The sequence below is a fragment of the Phoca vitulina genome, unplaced genomic scaffold (assembly GCF_004348235.1).
Source record: "Phoca vitulina isolate PV1807 unplaced genomic scaffold, GSC_HSeal_1.0 scaffold46, whole genome shotgun sequence".
Lineage (NCBI taxonomy): Eukaryota > Metazoa > Chordata > Mammalia > Carnivora > Phocidae > Phoca > Phoca vitulina.
Window position 1 is genome coordinate 469,359 of NW_022589749.1, and position 23,420 is coordinate 492,778.

Here is a 23,420-nt window from a genome sequence, read left to right on the forward strand (position 1 = left end):
AAGACCAAAGAACAGCCTTTTGTATGTTTTTTTTTTTTTTTTAAGATTTTATGTATGTATTTGACAGAGAGAGAGCACAAGTAGGGGGAGCAGCAGGCTGAGGGAGAGGGAGAAGCAGGCTCCTTGCTGAGTGGGGAGCCTGATGTGGGGCTTGATCCCAGGACCCCGGGGATCATGACCTGAGCCAAAGACAGACGCTTAACGATTGAGCCACCCGGGCACCCCTATACATTTATTTTTCAGAGTAGTCTAGCACACGTTTCTCAAGAATGGTCTGCCAATTCCTTGCATCAGAATCACCACAGGAGTTTGCGGATTTCCTGGATGGCTCAGTCGGTTGAGCATCGGACTCTTAATTTTGGCTCAGGTCATGATCTCAGGGTCCTGAAATCCAGCCCTGCATGGGACTCTGCGCTGGGTGTGGAGGCTGCTTTGGATTCTCTCTCTCCCTCTCCCTATGCTCCACCACCCCCAATAAATAAATCTTAAAAAAAAAAAGAACCACCACAGAAGATTGTTCAATAAAGATTCCCAATGCCCATCCCTACTGTACAGATCTAAAATCTCTGATATTTGGGCCCAGGAATCTGCTTCTTCTTCTTCTTCTTCTTCTTCTTACAGATCTAAAATCTCTGATATTTGGGCCCAGGAATCTGCTTCTTCTTCTTCTTCTTCTTCTTCTTCTTTTTTTTTTTTTTTTTCTTTTGGAGAGGAGAAGATAGAAAGGAGGGACAAAGGAAGAGAGAGAGAATCCCAAGCAGGCTCCACATCCAGCATGGAGCCCTATGGGGGCTTGATCTCAAGAGCCTGAGATCATGACCTGAGGGAAATCAAAAGTCAGAGGCTTAACCCACTGAGCCACCCAGGCGCCCACCGGAATCTGCATTTTAAAGATCAAACCAGGGGCGCCTGGGTGGCTCAGTCGTTGAGCGTCTGCCTTCAGCTCAGGTCATGATCCCAGGGTCCTGGGATCGAGCCCCACGTCGGGCTCCCTGCTCAGCAGGAAGCCTGCTTCTCCCTCTCCCACTCCCCCTGCTTGTGTTCCCTCTCTCGGTGTGTCTCTCTCTGTCAAATAAATAAATAAAAATCTTAAAAAATAAAAAAAAATAAAGATCAAACCAGGTGATTCTTAGGCACATCAAAGTTTAAGAGAATTGACCTTGTAATCTCTTGCCTTGTAACCACAGGGTACCTTAGTTTCCTACTTCTGCACCAGAAAACAAGAGTTACTGGTTATCTTGCGAGTTAGCATTCATACTGCTGCTTAACAAGATTCAGAGACATGGCCGCTGAGAGGTGATTGGGGCTTATCCTAAGGTCCCTTCATTTCTGGTGAATTCTATATTCAAAGTGGGAAGAGAGAGAAGAAGCGATTTCCGGTACTCAAAAACTAAGTAGCCTCCGGATCCCAGAGGTCACACGCATAACTCCCTAATAAAGGGTTTCAGGACGCCTTAGGCTAATCATGTCTCCTACCGGCCACCGTTGGCCCTCTAGCGATGCAACACTACGTAATATCCGGCCGCCGTCACCCTACTGCCAAGATGGCGGCCCACAGGAGCTGCGCTCTATGGAGCTACTGCGGTCCTAGGTGGTCGTGGGTGATGCGGTGCTGCCGGCTCCCCGGGTTTCGTAGCTCCCGGCCCAGGGGCCCGTTGGGTGCGCGGCACTTGTCCCAAGAGAAGCGGGAAACGGAAACACATTTCGGGTTTGAGACTGTGTCGGAGGAGGAGAAGGGGGGCAAAGGTGAAAGGGGCGAGAGGGCGGGCGGAGGGATCTATCTGCGATCTAGTTTCTTCTGCTCAGCTAGGAGTTGATTTAACGTCGTGTTGACTCGTATGCCGTAGCCTGTGCAGTCCTGACCTCCAAGGAGTCCCCCCGCCCCCACCCTACCAGCCTGACACCGCAGAGCTTAGATGCCTCCTCTTGTTAAACACAGTAATTATCACTAAATCCCAAAAACTGGGTGTTTATGATGTGCCAGGCACCATGCAGATTTTATTCCCAATTTTCTTTTTTCTTTTCTTTCTTTTTTTAAAGATTTTATTTATTTGACAGAGAGAGAGAGAGACACAGCGAGAGAGGGAGCACAAGCAGGGGGAGTGTGAGAGGGAGAAGCAGGCTTCCCGCTGAGCAGGGAGCCCGATGCGGGGCTCGATCCCAGGACCCTGGGATCATATGACCTGAGCCGAAGGCAGACGCTCACACAACCGAGCCACCCAGCACCCCTTATTCTCAATTTTCATTTCAACCTCCGAACAATGGTATTGTTATCCCCAAGTTACACATGAGGAAATTGAGACTTCGAGATTAAACAAGAACTTGCCCAATTTATGTAAGTGGCCGAACCAATCTTCCAACCCACTTTGGTGTGACTACAGAGCTCATGTTCTTCACCTCTTGCTAAAGGGTAGGGCCATTTTTTATAGAAAGGAAAGAGAAAACTATCTTCGCGGTGCCTCAGCTTCCAAATTGTGTGAGTAGGAATAATAGTAACTTTTCTCTTAGAGTTATAATGAGGATTAGATTACTTCATTCATTAAAATATTTTGAATAGTGCCTGGCACTTCGTAATTGCCCAATAAAGGTTAGATATTGTTGAGCAGTTTTTGTGTCCAGCATTGTGCTATAGGCATGTGAAAGGAAAGGACTGTTTTAAACTCCAGCTGTACCATTTATAATGGGGAAGGTATTACGTCCATTTAACAGGTGGATATGGTGAGGTCTGAGAGTTTCCTTCACTTGGCCTGTGGTCACTCAGGAAATAAAGAGAAAGAAATCACAATGGAATATCCCATCCTCTTAAAGACTACTACATTGTCTTACGTCTGACCTCAGCCTTACTAAATACATACCTCTACTGTAACTCTTTGAATATTGATTTTAAATTTATTTCACTGGAGTGAATCCCCAGAAACTCAGGACAGTGGCTCATTCATGTCTGTATTTCAGTGCCTGATGCACATTAAAAGCTTGATAACTGCTTGTGAAATAAGAGAAGCCAAGTAAAAGGATAGTAAACTTAAGGACTTGAAACCTTTTAGAATACTTTACATCAATTCTTGTAAATACCTTATAAGGTAGAGACTAATAGCCTGATATTATAGATGAAGAAACTGTTGAAAGAGATAGTAAGTCACTTGCCCAAGATTTTGCTACTAAGTGGCAGAGCCAGGGATTTTAATCTAGGTGGGTTGCTTCCAAAATGATAATAATGCCTAACTTCTGTATTGTACTTTACAAAATATAAACAATATTTCAGGGGCACCTGGGTGGCTCAGTCATTAAGCGTCTGCCTTCGGCTCAGGTCATGATCCCAGAGTTCTGGGATCGAGCCCCGCATCAGGCTCCCAGCTCGGCGGGAAGCCTGCTTCTCCCTTTTTCCACTCCCCCTGCTTGTGTTCCCTCTCTCACTATGTCTCTCTCTGTCAAATAAATAAATAAAAATCTTTAAAAAAAAAAAAACGAAAACAGTATTTCACACACACAAGCAAAGAAGAGGTTATCCACTGAGCTAAATATATATCTCCCAGATGGAGACCCAACACTGAAGTACAGGCAGTCTTCCCTTTGCACAGTAGTGCAGGACTGTAAAAATGACCATGCACGCTGAAATCATGCACAGTGATATTAATAATCAATGGGGAAAATTACAAATGTCCTAGGACCTCTAAAAATTATTGAACATCAGGGGTTCCTGGCTGGCTCAGTCAGTGGAGCATGTGACTCTTGATCTCAGGGTCGTGAGTTTAGGCCCCACATTGGGCATAGAGTTTACTTTAAAAAATTAAGAAATTATTGAACATCAAAAACTCTCCTTTTGTTAGTTATAAATGTATAGAGAAATGAAATAAAGTTAATATTTATTTAGCAAACTATAAAATTAGGTTTAGTTTTAACTTAATGTAATTAGAATTTTTAAATTTTAAGTTTGTTTTTTAATTAAAATTCTAATAAAAAATTAGAAACATGTTGTTTTAGTCCTTCATAAAAAATATGTACCAAGAGTAGTTTGAACAGTGTTTGCTACCTTCTGGTCATATAATTTACAATAGGGAGCAAGCATCTTCTCTATGCCTTGGTAAATTGCCGTACTGCTTTCTAAATTTTAATCAGCTTGTAACATTTTATCCTTTCACTGTCAATGTCATGAAATATCTCCAGGAATTCCTCTAGGGTGAGATTTTTTGCTGGCATCATTTCCTCTGGGACATCTTCATCCTTTTCATCACAACCACATCCTCATTTATATCCATAAGTTCATCTTCACATAGTTCTTCTGACTGCATATCTAGAGTCTCTCGAGCATCAACGTTCCCACAGTCAGCTGTTTCACCTATAACCCCATGGCCATTTCACTTCCAGTATTACCACTTTTCATTTCTTTGCAGTGCTTTCATTTTCGTTGGCCAATTTCCTCTTTCAATTACCTAGTTTTGTAAAATCCCACATGTGTTTAAAACTGAGAGATAAGGAGGTAACACATCTACATGCTTTGCTGTGTGTGAACTGAATGACTGATGTGTAGTGACCTATCAAGTGCAAACTGAAAGAAGTGACATAATTGGTTACTGATCATGATGCATGTCTGTTATTTACAGAGTGACTTATGGGCTGAAGAACTACCAGTGAAGTTTGTACTTTATGCGGTTACTCACAGTTAATACACCGCTGCACATGAATGATGTTGCTGGGGGACTGGTGTTGTTTAACTAAACCACAGTCACTGAAATTCATGTATGTCGGAACCATGCAAAGCAAAGATTGCTTATACTCGGTGGGTTGAGCTGTAGTGTCCGTGAATACCCCAAAAACAAAACAAAAAAAAGCAAGCTTGGAGATCCTGGGGTTGAGAAAGGCATTCAAGATTGAGTTCAGGAGGGGCGCTATAGCCTGCTGATTCAGCAGAGGACAGTGATGTCGTGGATCTATGCAGCACATTTCATTTGAGAAACAAAGCATCTCCCCTTCATTACCTAATTCAGCCTTATAGCAGGGTGATAGGGAGCTGGCTCTGAGTTTTTCATCTTATGGGCAGAGAAACAGGTATAAAGAAGTTAAATGCAGCCTGTGTTTTAAAGTGCCTTAAATAGTAAATTCCTTCTCCCACTAGATCAGATTCCATATTCTCCCTTGATCCTGTCAGATTTATGAGATTTATGAGGGCCCTCTGCAGTGTGGCTTGGCCCTGATTCACATCTTGCCATTCATCTGCCCACCTAATTGTACCTGAGCTTTTTCTCTGTGATCCAGGCAGGGATGAGCTCAGGCTTTCCCATCCATTAGTCATGTATTTCTAATGATTCTGTTGTTTTCTATTATAATAACCATTAGAAAAATTCCATTACCCCCCCCCATCCTCTAAGAAATGGAAACCTACTTTGTACCAAGTAAGTGCATGGGGTAGTGGTCCTAGATAAAGGTAACTAAGACAGCAGAAAAGAGGTTGGTTTCTTACATGAAGTAACTAAAGCCTTTTTTAAAAGAGGTTAAGGGGCAGATTTGGGTATCAAGCAGTATAGCTTAACTTCACCTGACAAAGACGGGCAACTTCAGGGGAGAAAAGCTTCCTCCTCTCTCATTTAGGACTTCCCCTAGTTAATCTTGTTAATAGCACAATTGTGTTTTATTTCTCCTATGTCAGTCTATCATGTGTTTGAAAGTGTGGCCAAGAAGTATGATGTGATGAATGATATGATGAGTCTTGGTATCCATCGTATTTGGAAGGATTTACTGCTCTCGAAGATGCACCCGTTTCCTGGGACCCAGCTGCTTGATGTTGCTGGGGGCACAGGTAATGTCCAGCCGAGTATCCTCAAATATCGCTGAGCACCTTTTGTAGACATTAGTGTCTCTTGTTGGAATGAGCTAGCTTACCTACCATTAGGCTGAAGATGGTAATTGGAAATCAGCACACTCCTGGGGCGCGTGGGTGGCTCAATTCTTAAGCGTCTGACTTTGGCTCAGGTCATGATCCCAGGGTCCTGGGATCCAGCCCTGCATCAGGCTCCCTGCTCTGCGGGAAGCCTGCTTCTCCCTCTCCCACTCCCCCGCTTGTGTTCCTGCTCTTGCTCTCTCTCTCTCTCTCTGTCAAATGAATAAATAAAATCTTAAAAGAAAATCAGCACACTCCTAAGAAAGGTTTACTCTTTTTAACTAAATGTCACTCAAAAGCACAAAATATCAGCTTTATGCCTGTCATTTTTCTAAAATGCACAGGGTTACAAAGTAAAAAGATCACTTTTTTACTCCAGCGACATCTCACCATGTGAATGACTTTTATTTTCCGTTTAACCTTTAATCCACTTTCCCTCTTTCTTTGGGGGGGATGCCCTTTCTCATATTCCATAAGCTTTCTGCCTAATCCATTATCATATCAGAAATCAAAAGCTCAATTGTTTATACATGGTCCTTTGTTACTTGGTGCACACTAGATATCTGGGGAGAAAAACGTCATGGGTTTCTACAATGCATCTTGGTGATGTTATTATATGGTTAATGTACATGTTAAATTACATTAGAATAACGGGTCATATAATGTAATAATTTGATAATCTATACCAATAGAATAATATAGAATAAGAAATGACAGAGGAACAATCTCCATGTGTGAAACATGTTTATGTGTGGCTTTGTTGGTGTGGTCTTCTCCCCAGTGGAAACTCAGAAGGTAGTAAGACACCTTGCTCAATGGAGGACAATTTATTTATTTATTTTTTTATTATGTTATGTTAATCACCATACATTACATCATTAGTTTTTGATGTAGTGTTCCATGATTCATTGTTTGCTCAACGGAGGACAATTTATTTTTTTTATTTTTTATTTATTTATTTATTTTTTTTAAGATTTTATTTATTTATTTGAGACAGAGAGAATGAGAGAGAGAGAGCACATGAGATGGGGGAGGGTCAGAGGGAGAAGCAGGCTCCCTGCCGAGCAGGGAGCCCGATGCGGGACTCGATCCAGGGACTCCAGGATCATGACCTGAGCCGAAGGCAGTCGCTTAACCAACTGAGCCACCCAGGCGCCCTCAACGGAGGACAATTTAACAGAATCTATTAAAATCTAAAATCTTTATGGTCTAGGATCCCACAATTCCAAATCTCCATATCTAGTCTAAAAAAAAAAAAAAAAACTTGCACAAAGATACAGCTCCAGAAAGGCTTCGGTCAGAGCTGCCTACTTCTGTGTCTTCACCTGCAGCATTACTATGTGCTGGCAACTGCCCATTTAGAAAATGTAATTGGAAGGTAATCCCATGTACTAAAAAAGACGTTTTAAAAATATATAGCTACAAATATGCTCACTGCATCATTTTTAGTAGTAGTGAAAACTTGGAAATAACCTATTTCTGCCTCAGTAAAGAAATTGTTTTAAATTAAGGTACACCCATTCTATGAAATATCATGTAGCTATTTAAAGAATGTGGAAAACTTATAAGTACTGATGGAAGGTTCTCAAAGACATATTCAGTGGGAAGAGAAAGAAAACAAGTTGTATAACTATGTGTATAATATGATTCCTGTGTTTTTAAGCTGTTTCATATAAAAGATTTAAATATATAGGAAAGGGACTGGAGAATACCTAATTTGTTGAAGAGACTAGAAAAACTTAAGGATATATTTCTTGCAACTGGTGTAAGAAAAACAAAGACAAACAACATTATAAGAAAGGAAATGTGATCCTAGAAAGCACTGTCTTGGCCCAAACAGTATTTACCTGGTCACAATAACATAAACACTTTTCAGCTTGTAGACTCCAGCAAAGCACAGAAGACAAAATTATAGCTACTGAACAAACAGTATGTTATCAGTCTTGACAGTGTAAAAGTGCCCACAGTAGAAGGTTGAAAGGAGTCAAGAGGTACCATCTGTAATCTATTTCATCTATTTCATCTATTGATGAAATAGAAATAAAATATTAGTCTGTTACTCTAGTTTACAAAAGAGTCTATGAGGGACTATGAAATGTGATCTAAATATATTGGGAAGATAGAGGCAAGCAGAGATGAGGGGTGAGACATCATCATAAATTTGGGTGAGTCTTTTATAGCGAGAATGTGTCCATGCATTACTTATGCAATTTTTTAAAGGTTTTTAAGAATATTAGAAGTTAACGGGGCACCCGGCTGGCACAGTCAGTAGAACATGGGACTCTTGATCTTGAGGTCGTGAGTTTGCGCCCCATGTTGGGTAGAGAGATTACTTAAAAATAAAATCTTGGGGCGCCTGGGTGGCTCAGTCGTTAAGCGTCTGCCTTCGGCTCAGGTCATGATCCCGGGGTCCTGGGATCGAGCCCCACGTCAGGCTCCCTGCTCAGCGGGAAGCCTGCTTCTCCCTCTCCCACTCCCCCGCTTGTGTTCCCTCTCTCGCTGTGTCTCTCTGTCAAATAAATAAAATCTTTTAAAAAAATAAAATCTTAAAAAAAAAAGAATATTAGAAGTTAAAAAAATGTGTTTTTTTTTTTAAAGATTTTACTTATTTGTTAGAGAGAGCACAAGCAGGGGGAAGCAGCAAGCAGAGGGAGAAGCAGGCTCCCTGTTGAACAAGGAGCCCAACGCGGGACTCCATCCCAGGACCCAGAGATCATGACCTGAGCTGGAGGCAGGCACTTAACTGACTGAGCCACCCAGGCACCCCAATTTTTTTTTTTTTTTAAGTTACCATAGAAATGAAGAGACACTTCAATTTTTGGATATTCCTCAAATCTTGTACCTTTGTCGCTCTGTTTGGTTTTGGAAATGTTGGATTTTTGCGTGTGTTTATGTTTGCATCTTTCCTCCTGTTGGCTTCCCACAGGTGACATTGCATTCCGGTTCCTTAATTATGTCCAGGCACAGCATAAGGGAAAGCAGAAGAGGCAGTTACGGGCCCAGCAAAATTTATCCTGGGAAGAAATTGCCAAAAAGTACCAAAGTGAAGATGATCCTTTGGGCGGTTCCCGGGTTGTGGTCTGTGACATCAACAAGGAGATGCTAAAGATTGGAAAGCAGAAAGCCCGTGCTCAAGGACACAAAGCTGGTAAATCCTATGGGAAGTAGACACAGTGGAAATGTTTGTGTGTTTATGAAGTAAGATGGGATATATAAAAGGTTGAAGTGCTTTATTTTCAAAAACATATAGATAGGCAGGAGTCGAAGATAATTTGTGTGCCTGAATCCAGTTCGTGTGCTGTTATGTACATTATTTCGGCAACCCAGGGAGTTAGTGTGATGACCAGCCCCATGTGATGGAGCTGATAACCAAAGCCCAAAGAGCTGCTTGAGTAAAGTGCCTCTGCTCAAGTAACACAACTTTTAAACGGCAGATCCCAAATCGGAGCTGAGTCTTGGGATCTTAGCTCTTGGACTCTGAGACGGAAGTTTTGCTTTCAATTCCCAGCAACTCCCTGCTGACCCCAATGTCCTGTTTTGGAGCCATCCCAGTCCCCGTCAGTACTCAGAGGGTTTGACGCATGTGGAAGCTGGGAAGGTGCTCTGCCCTTAACACAGGAACTTGCGCTTCGTACACAAGCTGTTACAACCTTCGGGCTCTGCCTCCACCTCCAGGTTGGGCTCTTTGCTGGCCGTGCTCCAGAGCTCCCTGTTGGGCTGGCTAAGGCTTTATCGGATCTGCATCGAGGTCTACAGGCTTTCCCCACTCAGTCTTGCTTCCTCTTCCTTTTATCCAACCCCAGATGTTCTCCCCGCAAAGAAGACCCCTTTTGCACTCCTCCCTCGTCTGGGCATCTGTTCCTCCGAGGCCCCAGCTGATAGAATTAAAGAAACTCCCGAAACAGTGCTCCTGTCAGCAGCAGATAGGAGAGTGACTGCATGTCTCGGGGAACCCACTGCAACCTGAAAATGGACAATTTGTGCCCAAGCTTAAAGAAGTAGATTTCACATTTTGCTGTTTGTTTTCATCTCTTAAAATACTCCCCCCAACTTTATCAAGTAGAAGTAAGGGGGTGGCTGTGAGATCCAGCTCTCCGGAGCCACTGCCCTGGCCTCTCCCCAGCTGACCAAGCCCTGCAGGCAGCTACGTGAGGCAGCGGTCTGGGACAAGGAAAATAAAGGTCCTCGGGTCAACCTCAGGGTCCTGTCCTTCCCCTCCCCCCAGGAGTGACTATGGTTATTTTAGTTCAATTCTTCCTCCTCCGCCCCCCACCCCCAGAACAAGCTGCCTAGACGGACCACAGCCCACTTGGCCTCCAAGATGAAGGGCTCTTTTGTTAACCCTCAGTGCTGATCAGAAAGCAGACAGTCCTTAGTGTTTTTAGACAAAGGCACTATGTTTCCTTACTCCTACTGAAAAACTTGTTTCCCTTCTCTCTGGTGCTCAACCATAACGAATGGAGAACAAGGATAGAAATGATAGGGAATGCTCCATTTCTGGAATCATCCCTTCCATAGCATAGCTTGTCCTTCAGCCTCTCCTCACTGCCAAGACAAATCCACTGGCATATGAATTATTAAGTGCTGCATAGGCCAGTTTTCCTTATCTTTCCTCCTTGCTTCCTCAATGTCCAACAATGATGTCTTTGTAAAAAATATCACACGAAGAGTTGAAACTAAGGAGGATCCTAGAAATTATTTTGTAATAGTAAGTTAATGAGAAAGGTATATTTATGTATAGCACTCTTGTGTGTTTTATTTACATCTTATGTGGATGGAGCACTTCCTCCCCAAATGGAAGTTCTGAGGGCAGGAGCTTTTTTTTTTTTTTAAGATTTTATTTATTTATTTGACAGAGAGAGTTAGCGAGAGCAGGAACACAGCAGGGTGAGTGGGAGAGGGAGAGGGAGAGGCAGGCTTCCCGCCGAGCAGAGAGCCCGACTCGGGGCTCGATCTGGGATCATGACCTGAGCTGAAGGCAGAAGCTTAATGACTGAGCCACCCAGGTGCCCCTTGAGGGCAGGAGCTTTAAAAAAATTATTTGAGGGGCGCCTGGTCTCAGTTGGTTAAGCGTCTACCTTTGGCTCAGGTCATGATCCTGGGGTCCTGGGATCCAGCCCTGCATTGGGCTCCCTGCTCGGCAGGAGGCCTACTTCTCCCTCTCCTACTCCCCCTGCTTATGTTCCCTCTCTCCCTGTCTCTCTCTCTCTCTCTGTTAATTAAATAATAAAATATTTTTTAAAAAGTATTTGATAGGTTATAAAAGTGATATATTTGAGAGAATTTTGGATTTTGCAAAAGTATTAAGAAGTAAATGTTACCTATAATTCTAACATCAAGAGATGCTCCCAGTATTTTAATGTATTTCCTTCCTAGCTTTTCCTAATCATTTCCTTTTTATAAAATTGAAGACTTTCTGTATATACAATTTAGTATCCTGCCCTAACTCAGCATTGTATCATGAGATGTCCATGTCATTAAAAATTCCTTAAAATCATTATTTATGATATTCTCCTGTATGGATGTGAATCACGAAGATTCACATCACCAATTTACATAACCAGCAACCAATTGATCTTTCACTTTTTTCTAAAGCTTTTGCACAGAGCACAGCATTGTGACATCCTTATTTGTTTTTGTTTTTTTTTTTTAAAGATTTTATTTATTTATTTGACAGAGAGAGACACAGCGAGAGAGGGAACACAAGCAGGGGGAGTGGGAGAGGGAGAAGCAGGCTTCCCGCTGAGCAGGGAGCCCGATGCGGGGCTCGATCCCAGGACCCCGGGATCATGACTTGAGCCGAAGGCAGACGCTTAACGACTGAGCCACCCAGGCGCCCCGTGACATCCTTATTTGTAAATTTTTGCATGCATTTATTAATTTTTACCTTCTATATAACCTCGGACAAGTGTTTAAACTCTCCAGATCTCAATTACCTTATCTATAAAATGGTAGAATAAAAACCACCTTGTAGTAGAAGGTAATATACCATAGCTATTGAGAACACAGGCCCTGGGGCTCCTGGGTGTCTCAGTGGTTAAGCATCTGCGTTCGGCTCAGGTCATGATCCCAGGGTCCTGGGATCAAGCCCTGCATCGGGCTCCCTGCTCAGCACGAAGCCTGCTTCTCCCTCTCCCATTCCCCCTGCTTGTGTTCCCTCTCTCGCTGTCTCTCTGTCAAATAAATAAAATCTTAAAAAAAAATTAAAAATAAATAAAAAAAAGAAAACACAGGCCCTGGGATAAAACAACCTGATTTCCAATCCATCTGGGTGATCTTGGGCAAGCTGCTTTCATCTTCCTGATACTCAACTTGGCTCACCTAAACCATGAGGAGGATAGTAAGAGCTTTCCCACGGAGTTAGTATGGGAATGTGATAAGATAATGTGTGTAAGGTGATAATGTAGACCCTGCCATCAATGGCTCAGAGCAGTTGCTATGATGATGATGATGTCATCAATGTCATCCTCCTAAAAATCAAATAGCTGGTTCAGAGGATATGGTTTTTTTTTTTTTTGAAAGATTCATTTATTTATTTGAGAGAGAGAGTGTGTGTGAGCTGGGGGAGGGGCAAAGGGAAAGGGAGAGGGGAAGCAGACACCCTGCTGAGCACAGAGCCCCACACAGGGCTAGATCTCCAGACCTCCATCATCTCCAGATCACGACCTGAGCCGAAACTAAGAGTCCACTGCTTAACCGACTGCTGAGCCACCCAGGCACCCCAGGGTATCGTTATTTTTAAGGGTTTTGTTAAATAACTGCTACTTTGCTTTCCAGGAAGGTTTTCATTTACTTTCCTCTATAGAGCCTTCCTTCTATATTGCATTTTATGTCTAATTTGCTGCAAGTTGAATAATGTTAAAGCCGAATCAGGATCCTTTAGTGGACATAGCTACCCTGTTATAGGGTTGGTTCCCTTGGGTGTTTTCTGAATTTGTGACCAGATTTAGGGTCTAGACACTTTGATTCTCCAATAGAACCAATATAACTAGGCTAAATTCCATACTTAGAATACTTCCAATGATCCTCTGAAGTTGGTACTATTATTAACTCCATCTTACAGATGAGGAAACCAAGGCAAAGTAGTTTATTCAAGCTTATACAGCTAATAAATGGTGAATAAAGCTGGAATTAAAATCCTGGCAGTCTAAACCCCAGACCTGGGATCTTAACCATGGTACTTTACACAAAACACTTAGTTGGGTAAAAATTGCTTGAGGGTGGGCATAACTAAGTATTCATCAGGTTCTTCTCTGAGACCCATGGGGAAAGAACTTCCTGCTAAACTTGAAGAAATTCAGATTCTCAGGCCGGGGTGACACCTTGAAGACAGCAGCCAGGAACCCAGTGAGGAAGGCAGATGTGTGATGGTTTCTGATACCACACGTATGGTTTTCCCCAGCACCAAACTGTTCTCCAATTCTCCCACACCAACTAGGTGTGCAATAATTCAGCTCAATTCTGACACTGACTCGCAGAGTTAGTCTCAGATTCCGCAGACTGCCCCCACTTCAGAAGTCAGCCATCAGTGGGGTGTGCGGGCTGCCCACACTTCTGCCTGGCTGACTGCAAATTGGGGGATTCCCACAATGCCCTCCTCAGGTTTGACAGTTCACCGGGTACCTAAGAGACAGCGACCCAGACTGAGACCAGAAATGATTTTCTCTTTCAGGACTTGCTTGGGTACTGGGAGATGCTGAAGAACTGCCCTTTGATGATGACAAGTTTGACGTTTACACTATTGCCTTTGGGATCCGGAATGTCACACACATTGATCAGGTGGTATATATGGCTGCGTCTTTAGCCTGTGTGACTCTTGTGCTGTTAGATCTCCTACAGCGGCCCCACAGAAAATGAGGAAAGAGGGAGGGATTCTTCTCTCCACCCAGCTCTTGAATGGAATGACTATTTCCGGCTTAGGGGTTTCAATCCTTGAAGTTGCCAATTTCCTAGTCACAAAATTGAATAAGACCCAAACCACAGAGCAGATCCCCATAGAAGCCTTTGTTGCCTGGGTTGGTATTCACATCTTTGAGCTGTCAGTCATGCTCTGGCATTCCATCTGTTTCTGCTCACTTGTGAAGTTGTCTGAGCCTGAGTTTGCAGATCAGAGGCGTTTCCAAAGCCAATACAGAAGGCACTCAAACACTTATTTTGGCAGAAGGTACCTAGAGTCATGGGTTCCTCCGTAGGGAGAAGGGAACATTTAGCTCTTAAACCTTTTTTTTTTTTTTTTAAGATTTTATCTTTAAGTAATCTCTGCACCCAGCGTGGGGCTCCAACTCCCAACTCTGAGATCAAAAGTCTCTACCGACTAATCTAGCCAGGCACCCCCTAATGCAGCTCTTCTTCATTTCTACTTCAATATTCTATCCCAAAGCATTTGAAGACAATGTGCAAGGCACCACATTTTGTTTTTGTAATGGGGGGCTCCAGTTACCTGGTTCCTCTGCTTTCAGTGAGACATCTTTATGGTGCACTTCAGCTTGATTTTTATGACCTGCCCCTTGTATGCAGTTTATTAGTTCTTCTAATTAAAAAAAATTTTTTGAGTAGGTTCAAAGTACAAAAGGGCATGTCAATGAAAGTATGCCTCCCACCCCTGTGTCCCAACCATTCAGTGCCTCCTCTCCCTCCCTCCAATTACCAATTTCTTTTTTTTTAATTTTTTTTTTTTTTAAGATTTTATTTATTTGCGAGAGAGAGAATGATAGAGAGCATGAGAGGGGGGAGGGTCAGAGGGAGAAGCAGACTCCCTGCCGAGCAGGGAGCCCGATGTGGGACTCGATCCCGGGACTCCAGGATCATGACCTGAGCCGAAGGCAGTCGCTTAACCAACTGAGCCACCCAGGCGCCCCCTCCAATTACCAATTTCTTGTGTACCTTTGCAGAGATGTTTGGTGAATATTAAACATTTTGCTTTTTCTTTTTTTTATACAAATATTAGCATATGAAATTTTGCCCATTGCTTTCTTTCCCTTAAAAATATATCTTGGGAGATTTTTCCATGTCAGTGCATAAAGAGCCCTGGCTCTTCCTTTTTTTAAATAGCTGTGTAGATTCCATTTATATAGACATTTCATTATTTTTTTTTAAAGATTTTATTTATTTATCTGACAGAGAGGGACACAGCGCGAGAGGGAACACAAGCAGGGGGAGTGGGAGAAGCAGGCTTCCTGCAGAGCAGGGAGCCTGATGCGGGGCTTGATCCCAGGACCTCTTGGGATCATGACCTGAGCCAAAGGCATATGCTTAATGACTGAGCCACCCAGGCGCCCCTGGACATTCCATAATTTAACCAGTATCTCATTAATAGTTAAGATGCTTCTAATTTTGTGCTGTTCAAACAGTGCTGCAGGGAATAACCTATATGCATGTCATTTCTACAATAGATGCTTTTTTTTTTTTTTTGGAGGGTGGGGAGGAGCAGAGGGACAGGGAGAGGGAGAATCTTAAGCAGGTTCCATGCCCAGCATGGAGACCGATCTCATGACCCTGAGATCTTGACCTGAGCCAAAACTGTCAGATGCTTAACTGACTGAGCCAGCCAGGTGCCCCTACAACAGATGCATTTCTATAAGATAGGTTCTTTGAAGTAAAATTCCTAGATCAAAGAGGATATCCTCTTTAAATAAGTAATTGTAGGGGCACCTGGCTGGCTCTGTTGGTTAAGGGTGATCTCAGGGTTTTAAGTTCAAACCCCATGTTGAGCAAAGAGTTTACTTAAAAAAAAAAGAAAGAAAAAAAAGAAAACCCCGAGATGAGCTTTTAATAAATAAATAATCAATAGACAATTGTGAAATTGGCCACCATGTGATTGTACCAATCTGAGTACTCCAAGTAACCTTCTCTTCATGGGCAGCAGAATGCCTATAAAATTTAGGATATCGTAGGGTTATCTCTGCTGCTACAGCTTTCCAACTGAGAATGCCAAGGGATCTATGGGAAATGCTAACTTTTATAATGCCCATCAAAGTTAAAGCTGTTGCGGCCTCATGGAATTGAGTGAGTTCTGCTGAGGAGTGTGTTCTCTTGTTCCTTGTCTTGCTCAGGCACTTCAGGAAGCCCATCGAGTCCTGAAACCAGGAGGACGGTTTCTCTGCCTGGAGTTTAGTCAAGTGAACAATCCCCTCATATCCAGGTTGGCACTGTTAACAGGGCTTTATTCTCATTGGCTAGCCAACGGTTCCCCATCCCAAAACGGACATAAAACAGCCAGTAAGCGATAAGCATGAACCTCATAGTTCAGAGTCTCTAAGGGTCAGTGCCACCTCAAAGTCAGCCAGTTCTGAATGACAACACCTAAGCCAGAAGAGATTCAAACCAGCAACCAGAGGCTCAGGTTGGCCCACAGATATATTTTGTTTGATTCATCGTATTTTAAGAAATTGACTTAGATGTTCGTATTTAAAAATCAGGAAGTTTCACATAAAAATCTGAGTTTCCAGCTTCACTTGAGGAACCATATAGGGCAGTGCTGAGCACTTACTCCCACATGGCAGTAGTCAGAGCTGAGTAGTACCTGCCCCTTCTCCACTTTTATGCTACTTCCTAATTGCACCTGTCACCACATCCTCACTAGTCCCTACTGGTCTTACACCCGGCCCACATTACTTTCAGGGACTTGACCCCTATAGGCATTTGAATTTATAACTCCACGCTTAAACCTTCTTGCTTCTGATCAGGGGGCATGTTCTAATCTTAATCTTTTGCCTTTGTGTTTAGGCTTTATGATCTATATAGCTTCCAGGTCATTCCTGTCCTGGGAGAGGTCATCGCAGGAGACTGGAAGTCCTACCAATATCTTGTAGAAAGTATCCGACAGTTCCCATCTCAGGTACAAAACTTTGATATTTTACAACAAAGGCCCTAGAGATTAAATCCAGGTGATCCTTGCTGTATCTTTGTGTTTTAGGAGGAGTTCAAAGAGATGATAGAAGATGCAGGTTTTGAGAAGGTGACTTATGAAAGTCTCACATCAGGCATCGTGGCTATTCATTCTGGCTTCAAACTGTAATTCCTTTACCATTCTGGAGTGTGAACCAGTCACACCCTGTCGAAAGCCTGAAACTGAAGGAGAATCTGGCTAGTGAGACCGGCAGCAGAACATCTCCTCTTAAGGTCATGTGCCTTGGACTCATGTTCTGACGTGACCAGTCTCAAAGTGTTAGAAACAGATCCCTGTCACCCTACTGCGGCTTTCACTACGAGCTGCTTCAGGGCTTCTCCCAGAGATACTTGCTCTGTATTTTTTGCTCAACTCCTGCTAATTTTTCAACGATGATTTGAACCAGCTGTACCTGAGTCAATCTCTCAGCCTAGGACTAAGTCTGGGGCCAAAAACCAAGGCCCAAGTCAGAGTGCTAACAATCACAACTACAATTATGAACTGCATCACTAAATGAGTTTACAATTTGTGTGGTATTTGTTATTTCTTCTTGGGTGGGGGAGTGAGGAAATACATTTTTGTCATCACTTAGTCCTCTTCTACCAAAAACTACTATTGGATCCTCAATGCCTGTCTTGAAAAAACCAAACCCTTGATGAAAGAATAAATGTTCCAGAAAACTCCTGCTTTCGTGTTTTATGTGGAGAGCTTCTTTATCAGAATACATTTGAAGGGTTTTATAGCCAAAAAAGAAAAAAAAAAGTTTGAAAACGATCTAGCCTAACCCCCTTCGGTACTAAGGGGCAGAGCTGGGCAGAGAGCTCTTGTCTCCTTAATACAGTCCAATGTTTGATGTTAAAATGAGGCCAAAAATATTTTGAATGTGGATTAAGCTTATGGTTTTTAAGGGGCTTTGCTAAGACATTGCAGAAAGCAAACTATGACTTGGCTGGCCATTTGTTAATTGTGGATAACTTAGTTCAAGGCTATTTCAAAAGCCTTTAGATATGCTGACTCTAGGCCCAGCACAGTAGGGGTCATTTCTGTACCTTCCCGCACAAGATCTTGTTTTGCCCTATCATTAAAAAGCTTTCACACACAGCTATCTATACACAACCATCTCAAAGAACAGCAAAGAGCATCCAACAAAGTGCTAAACATTAAAAAAACTTTTAGCTTACTTTTTCAGCCAGCTGGAGCCTGTTGGCCTTTGAAATTAGAATTAACAAGGAGCAGACGCTGAAGGAATTTGATAAACCATCAACCCAATCCTATCTCCCCGGCGAAGTGTTTTTTTCGCATCTGAATCAAAAAATAAAACTTAAAACCTGCCACTTCCAGGCAGTAGATATGGGCCTGATAAATTTAAACCCCCAATGTCCAGCCATTTGTGGACTTAAATCAACTCTAGGGTCTATTGCCAGAAGACTATTTGGAAGTAGGGCTAACTGACCAAGAATGATACAGCTTTGGGGGCTTCGAATAGAAACATAGGTCACTAAAGAGGGAAAGGAGCTAGAAAAAAGATGAATTATGGAACATCTTCAGTATGTTCATATAAATACAAACCTAAATCACCTCAGTTACACTCCTGTTCCACAGAACCTCATCCTTCTTTCCTGCAAAAAGCAGGGGGAAAATTTTTCTCCCATTTTAACTGCCACAATAAACAGGAAGACAATTTTTTGCCTCTCTACCCTGAAACGTTCCCAGTCCTAACCTAGCTCAACTTCACTATGATTCCTAAAACCCCAAGTTCTAGTAGTAATAATCTCCCAAAGATGTTACAACCTAATGCTGTCTTTTTTTTTTTTTAAGATTTTATTTGACAGAGACACAGCGAGAGAGGGAACACAAGCAGGGGGAGTGGGAGAGGGAGAAGCAGGCTTCCTGCTGAGCAGGGAGCCCGATGCAGGGCTCGGATCTTCGATCCCAGGACCCTGGGACCATGACCTGAGCCGAAGGCAGATGCCCAACAACTGAGCCACCCAGGCGCCCCCCTAATGCTGTCCTTAAGATGGAGTCATTTCAACTCTATCCTCTCCTTCTGTGTCACAGTAGCCTGGCTGCTCAGAAATCCTAATTGCATCTCACAGACCCAAAGTTTAAAACAAAAAGTGTTACCTCGTGTGAACACTGAAAACATAGGGAGACTAGAAAGCCAGGACCCTCGCAACTTCCCAAGAGGAGTGTGGGTTGTTTCAGCCTCTGGCATATTTCCTTTATGCCTACAAAAGCCAAGTCTGCTATATTTGATTTTCTTCCTAGAAAAGACTTAAGTCTTCTTAAAATTGATAGCAGGAAACCTTTAATGAAGGTTACTTATCCACAGCCTTAATTGGGCCTTTTAATGAAAGCTTCAATTCACATTTAATTGTAACAGGGTTTCTAAGTATAGCTAGTTAAAGCACAGCACAGCAGGCTTACACATTTAAATTCCTGCAGAGACTTTATTGGAATCACATGGAGGGCTGCTGCTCAAAAACGTTCATTTTCCCTTTTAAGACCCCTTTTAATCTGAGTGTCCTTTTAGGACAGGGCAGGAAAAGGGGGTGGGGGCGGACAGCCTAGAGCCCAGCAAATTTCTCATTAGCTCAACTCTGTTATTGGCTTATTTTACAGGCAAAAAAAACAAAAAACAAAACAACTTCGATAAAGTTCTACACATTCATCACCACCACCTGAGGCCCAAAGTCCAGAACACCCTTTTAACAAAATGAGCACTTAAGGATAGTATTTATCAGATTAGTAATGAGATTTAACCCAAAAGTTTCTGTGCCATGTGTTTCTCAACATGCACTTCTGAGCAGTAGTCTTCCATGCAGGACAGCTGCAGGATGGGGTAAAGTAAAGACTCAAGATGAGCACTATGAATAGGCTAGTCTATTACATCCCACAGAAACTCACTTCAAGGACTGACCCCCACTAACCTACTCAAGATTAAGTGATAAGCCATTTTCAACCCTAGATTTGAACAAATCGTAACTAACACACACTTCTCCAACAGATTTATTTTGAAAGGAATGGATTTTGAGGAGAAAAAACATGGGGTAGAGGTATGGAATAGAAAATAAATACAAATGTAAGCTGTTTTGCTAATTGTTTTATAACCACAACAAATTTGTACAGAGAATGCCCTGTACAAAACAACACAATAAAGGTTCAAAGATCGAGGTGTTCCCCTAGGCAAGGCTGAAGATTTCAGTCTCTGGTATTTGGAATTTAGGCTGCAGTCCTTGGTTTTGGATGGATCACTGGGTGTGTGACACAGTCCATGCTTTTAACCAGATTTGAACAGAAGAATGGCCACTTGGCCCAGGTAGAAGTAGATGAAGTGTTTGGTTTCATGTGTCACATAACTACCGAAGTTCCTCCCCACGATGCAGTGCCAGGTGGGGTTGTACTTCTTATCAAACTCCTGGTGGGGGGAGAGGGGGAAAGAAAAAGAACACTAGAATTTCAGTGCTAAACCAGAGGTCAGAGTTTGCCTCCCAGATAAGCAGAGCCTGTAGGGGCAGAAAGAAGGAACGTTAGCATCTGCAAATTCTTAGCATGAAAGAATGTTCCCCAGCTCCAAGTCGCCTACATAGTGCATTAATGCATACATACTTGCAGTCTGAGCTAAGCTGAGAATGGGGGCTGGGGAGGTAAAAGGCAGTAAGGGCAGCCTCATAGGCAGGGCACTTTGTTATCATGGTAATTTCGCCTTCATAGCTCCTATGATAGTCTCGTTAATTGACAGCAGGTGATAACAGTTCTAGTTTATCACGTTATGTGTAAACAGAACAAACGAAATTATCCTCCTGTAGGTCATGCACCACAAAATCCAAAATGGTAAATATTTAGCCCCAAATACCCCATTCCTTAACTGCACTCCAGTATCAATGAAAACAAAAGATGTCCGAAGCGCAAAGCCTCAATACGCATTTAAACCACTGTGGATCAAAATTTAAAGGGCACCAGATACTCTGCCATCCACTGTTCCACCCACAAAAAGAATGCTAGAAGCAGAATCTGATGGTCACCTGTCAGATTTTATCCTTAATTTCAATAGCGCTCTCTTCCACATCCATCCTGATGGTGCTAATCTATCACCTAGTACACAAAGATAGCAAACTGCAGGAACAACTTTCCCTATTCTCCTCAGCCAAAGGGGCTCTGAGAACAAGAACGCCTGTGCTAATTTCTTCACTAGGTGACTGTAGGGCGGGCGCCAAAGCCAGTCTTTCTCTATGTAAGTCTTACAAGTCTCTGCGAGGAGTTACACAAAATTCGGCTCTCACGCTGTATGCAGCATGAACATCTTTTCCATCTACTGGAATAACGTTCTTAAAAGTTAGAGGAACCCACTGCTGCGTTTGTCAAAAAAGGTATCTGTTCCATCTGTAGTCTTTCATCTTCCCATTCTCAACTAGGAACCCTCCCACGGCTTAAGCTGCCAGTTCCCTTCCCTTCCAGAAAACACAGCTCGGAGAAACTGGCAGTCCTGCCAGCTTTCTACAGACTGCCATTTACCAAGCCCTCACCCCAGCCCCCTAACCACCACTACCACCCACTTTCCCTCAACTGCCGACTAACTCCCCACCGAAAGGCTGGCAAGATCTCCCTCCGGCCCGGCTGGAAACACCCACGCAGCTCCCCCCCTCCGGAACACCCAGATGGATCCTCCGCGCAGGAATCATGCAGAAGAGGGGGAACCGCTGCTCCCTGATCCTAGAAACCGTTGCTAGGTGGCGCTTTCCCCCTGCGGAGCTGGGTAATAAAAAAACTTCGGGCGCGGAGGGTCTGGTCTTCTCATCAGGAGCGCAAAATTCATCTGCGTCCTTTCTGGAAACCTCTACACCCGAGCTGCCCTGCGTGCCTCCAAGGATGTCTGCCAAGCGCTCTGGGGACGCAGGATCGGGAAGAAGGACTAAGTTGTGACTCGCCCCAGCTGCGCGCAAACGGCCCGAGCCCCCCCTGCCCGCGCGCCCCGTCCTCACCTTTTTAATATGGGCCGCAATGTCCTTCTCTATGTTGTATTTCTCCAACGCCTGAGTCGCACACTCCACCGAGTCCTGTTGCATCTCCTCCGACATATCGGCGTTTTTGATCACGGCCTTTCGGTCGCACATGGTTACCTGGGGGGCGAGGCCCGGGCAAAGGGTGAGGAGTTGGGGTGTAGGCTGCGCCTGCGAGGCGCCAGCTCCCCCAGCCCGCTCCTCCCGCCCCCCACCCCACTTCTCAGAAAGCGCGGGCCGCGCGGACCGAACAGCGGGAGAAGTCCGGCGGGAGATGTAACCAGGCAGCGAAGCCCCCCGCAGCCCCCGAGTCTCTCACCGAGGAGCAGGGGACGGCCAACTGCAACGGTCTCCTGGGGGAGGGGCTGGCGACACTCAGACCCGGCAGGAGCTACCGTCGCTACCGAAGCCGTGGCGCATCTAAGGAGCCCCACGCCAGCCGCCGCCGCCTAGTGCCTAGGCCCCGCCCTGCTCCCGCCGGCCCCGCCCCCGAGGACCGTCCCCATTGGCTTGACGCAGCCCCCAGGACTCTCCCATTGGTCCATAGACTCAATGGTTCCCTCAGGATCTTTCTCCTGCATTTTGTTGCAGACCACAATGCATCTCTCGCGGCGTCGGTTGCCCCGGCAATGGGCCGCACGCGGTGAGGCCCACACACCCCGAAGGTGGAGCTGGGGCGGGGTCGCGAGGACCACCCAGAGACTAGAGGGGTGCGGGGGGACTTTGTGCCCAAGCCAAGAGAAGTGCCTCCAGATTTTCGAAGGTTGTCCCAGGGTGTGTTCTCGAATATCTTGGGAAGTTGGGTGTCCTACGTACCCCCCACCTCCACCCCAAGTCCAAAGGATTTAAGGATTCTAAGTGAGGTAGCCACTCCGTTCACTTAAAGGGTATTTCTGAAGCAGGGCTGGCTTTATGGGCGAGTAACCAGGGCAGTTGCAGAAGAGGGGCCCCAGGGCTTGGTTTAATGCTCTACTCTCTCATTCTTTTTTTTTTTTTTTTTAAAGATTTTATTTTATCTATTCATGAGAGACAGAGAGAGAGAGAAGCAGAGGGAGAAGCAGGCTCCCAAGGAGCAGGGAGCCCGATGTGGGACTCGATCCCAGGACCCTGGGATCATGACCTGAGCTGAAGACAGACGCTTAACCATCTGAGCCACGCAGGCGCCCTCTACTCTCTCATTCTTGAGATTCTTAATTTTTTTTTTTTTTTAACAAGGGACCCCACATTTTCATTTTGCATTGGGTCCCACAAATTATGTAGCCGGGCCTCTTTTGAAATTTGGGGGTGGGTGGTAAGGTCTTCAGGAATGGGAGAGGTTTCCTTATTCTGGCTGGGCAAGGAAGACTTCCTTTAAGGGGCTAGGGTTTGGAAGTGCTGATCCCAGGTGTGTGTGGCCCGGATGGGGCTTCTTGCTCGTTGAGGCAGTCTTTCCTGTGAGGGAGTTTCTTGGTTGCGGATTTATCTCTAAGGCGGAAGTACCCTAACGGATAGAAGGGCGTCCCTCAGAGGTACTTTCCTCTGGCTTTGGGAGACTAACCAGTAAGTGGTCTTGAGAGGTTGGGGAGCAGGGTCAGATCAGGATTTAAATCCCAGCACTGGGACGCCTGGGTGGCTCAGTCGGTTAAGCGGCTGCCTTCGGCCCAGGTCATGATCCCAG

General features: G+C 44.2%; 2 protein-coding genes across 3 annotated transcripts; one reads left to right on the top strand and one right to left on the bottom strand.

The window, feature by feature from the left end:
* Positions 1 to 1,532: 1,532 nt before the first annotated feature.
* On the top strand, positions 1,533 to 17,447 carry COQ5 (coenzyme Q5, methyltransferase). Of its 2 annotated transcripts, XM_032431520.1 has the most exons (7): positions 1,533 to 1,746; positions 5,645 to 5,794; positions 8,802 to 9,023; positions 13,548 to 13,654; positions 15,928 to 16,016; positions 16,601 to 16,712; positions 16,791 to 17,447. In XM_032431520.1, the coding sequence occupies exons 1-7, from the start codon at positions 1,545 to 1,547 to the stop codon at positions 16,890 to 16,892; spliced, it is 984 nt and encodes a 327-aa protein (XP_032287411.1). In that variant the 5' UTR covers positions 1,533 to 1,544; the 3' UTR covers positions 16,893 to 17,447. The 2 variants fall into 2 exon arrangements, with proteins under 2 accessions (XP_032287411.1, XP_032287412.1); XM_032431521.1 differs by lacking the exon at positions 5,645 to 5,794.
* Positions 17,448 to 19,756: 2,309 nt separating this feature from the next.
* On the bottom strand, positions 19,757 to 22,228 carry DYNLL1 (dynein light chain LC8-type 1). Its single transcript, XM_032431486.1, has 3 exons — positions 22,083 to 22,228; positions 21,746 to 21,883; positions 19,757 to 20,181 (listed from the first exon to the last, which is right to left on the bottom strand). The coding sequence occupies exons 2-3, from the start codon at positions 21,875 to 21,877 to the stop codon at positions 20,044 to 20,046; spliced, it is 270 nt and encodes an 89-aa protein (XP_032287377.1). The 5' UTR covers positions 21,878 to 21,883; positions 22,083 to 22,228; the 3' UTR covers positions 19,757 to 20,043.
* Between the last annotated feature and the right edge of the window lie 1,192 nt (positions 22,229 to 23,420).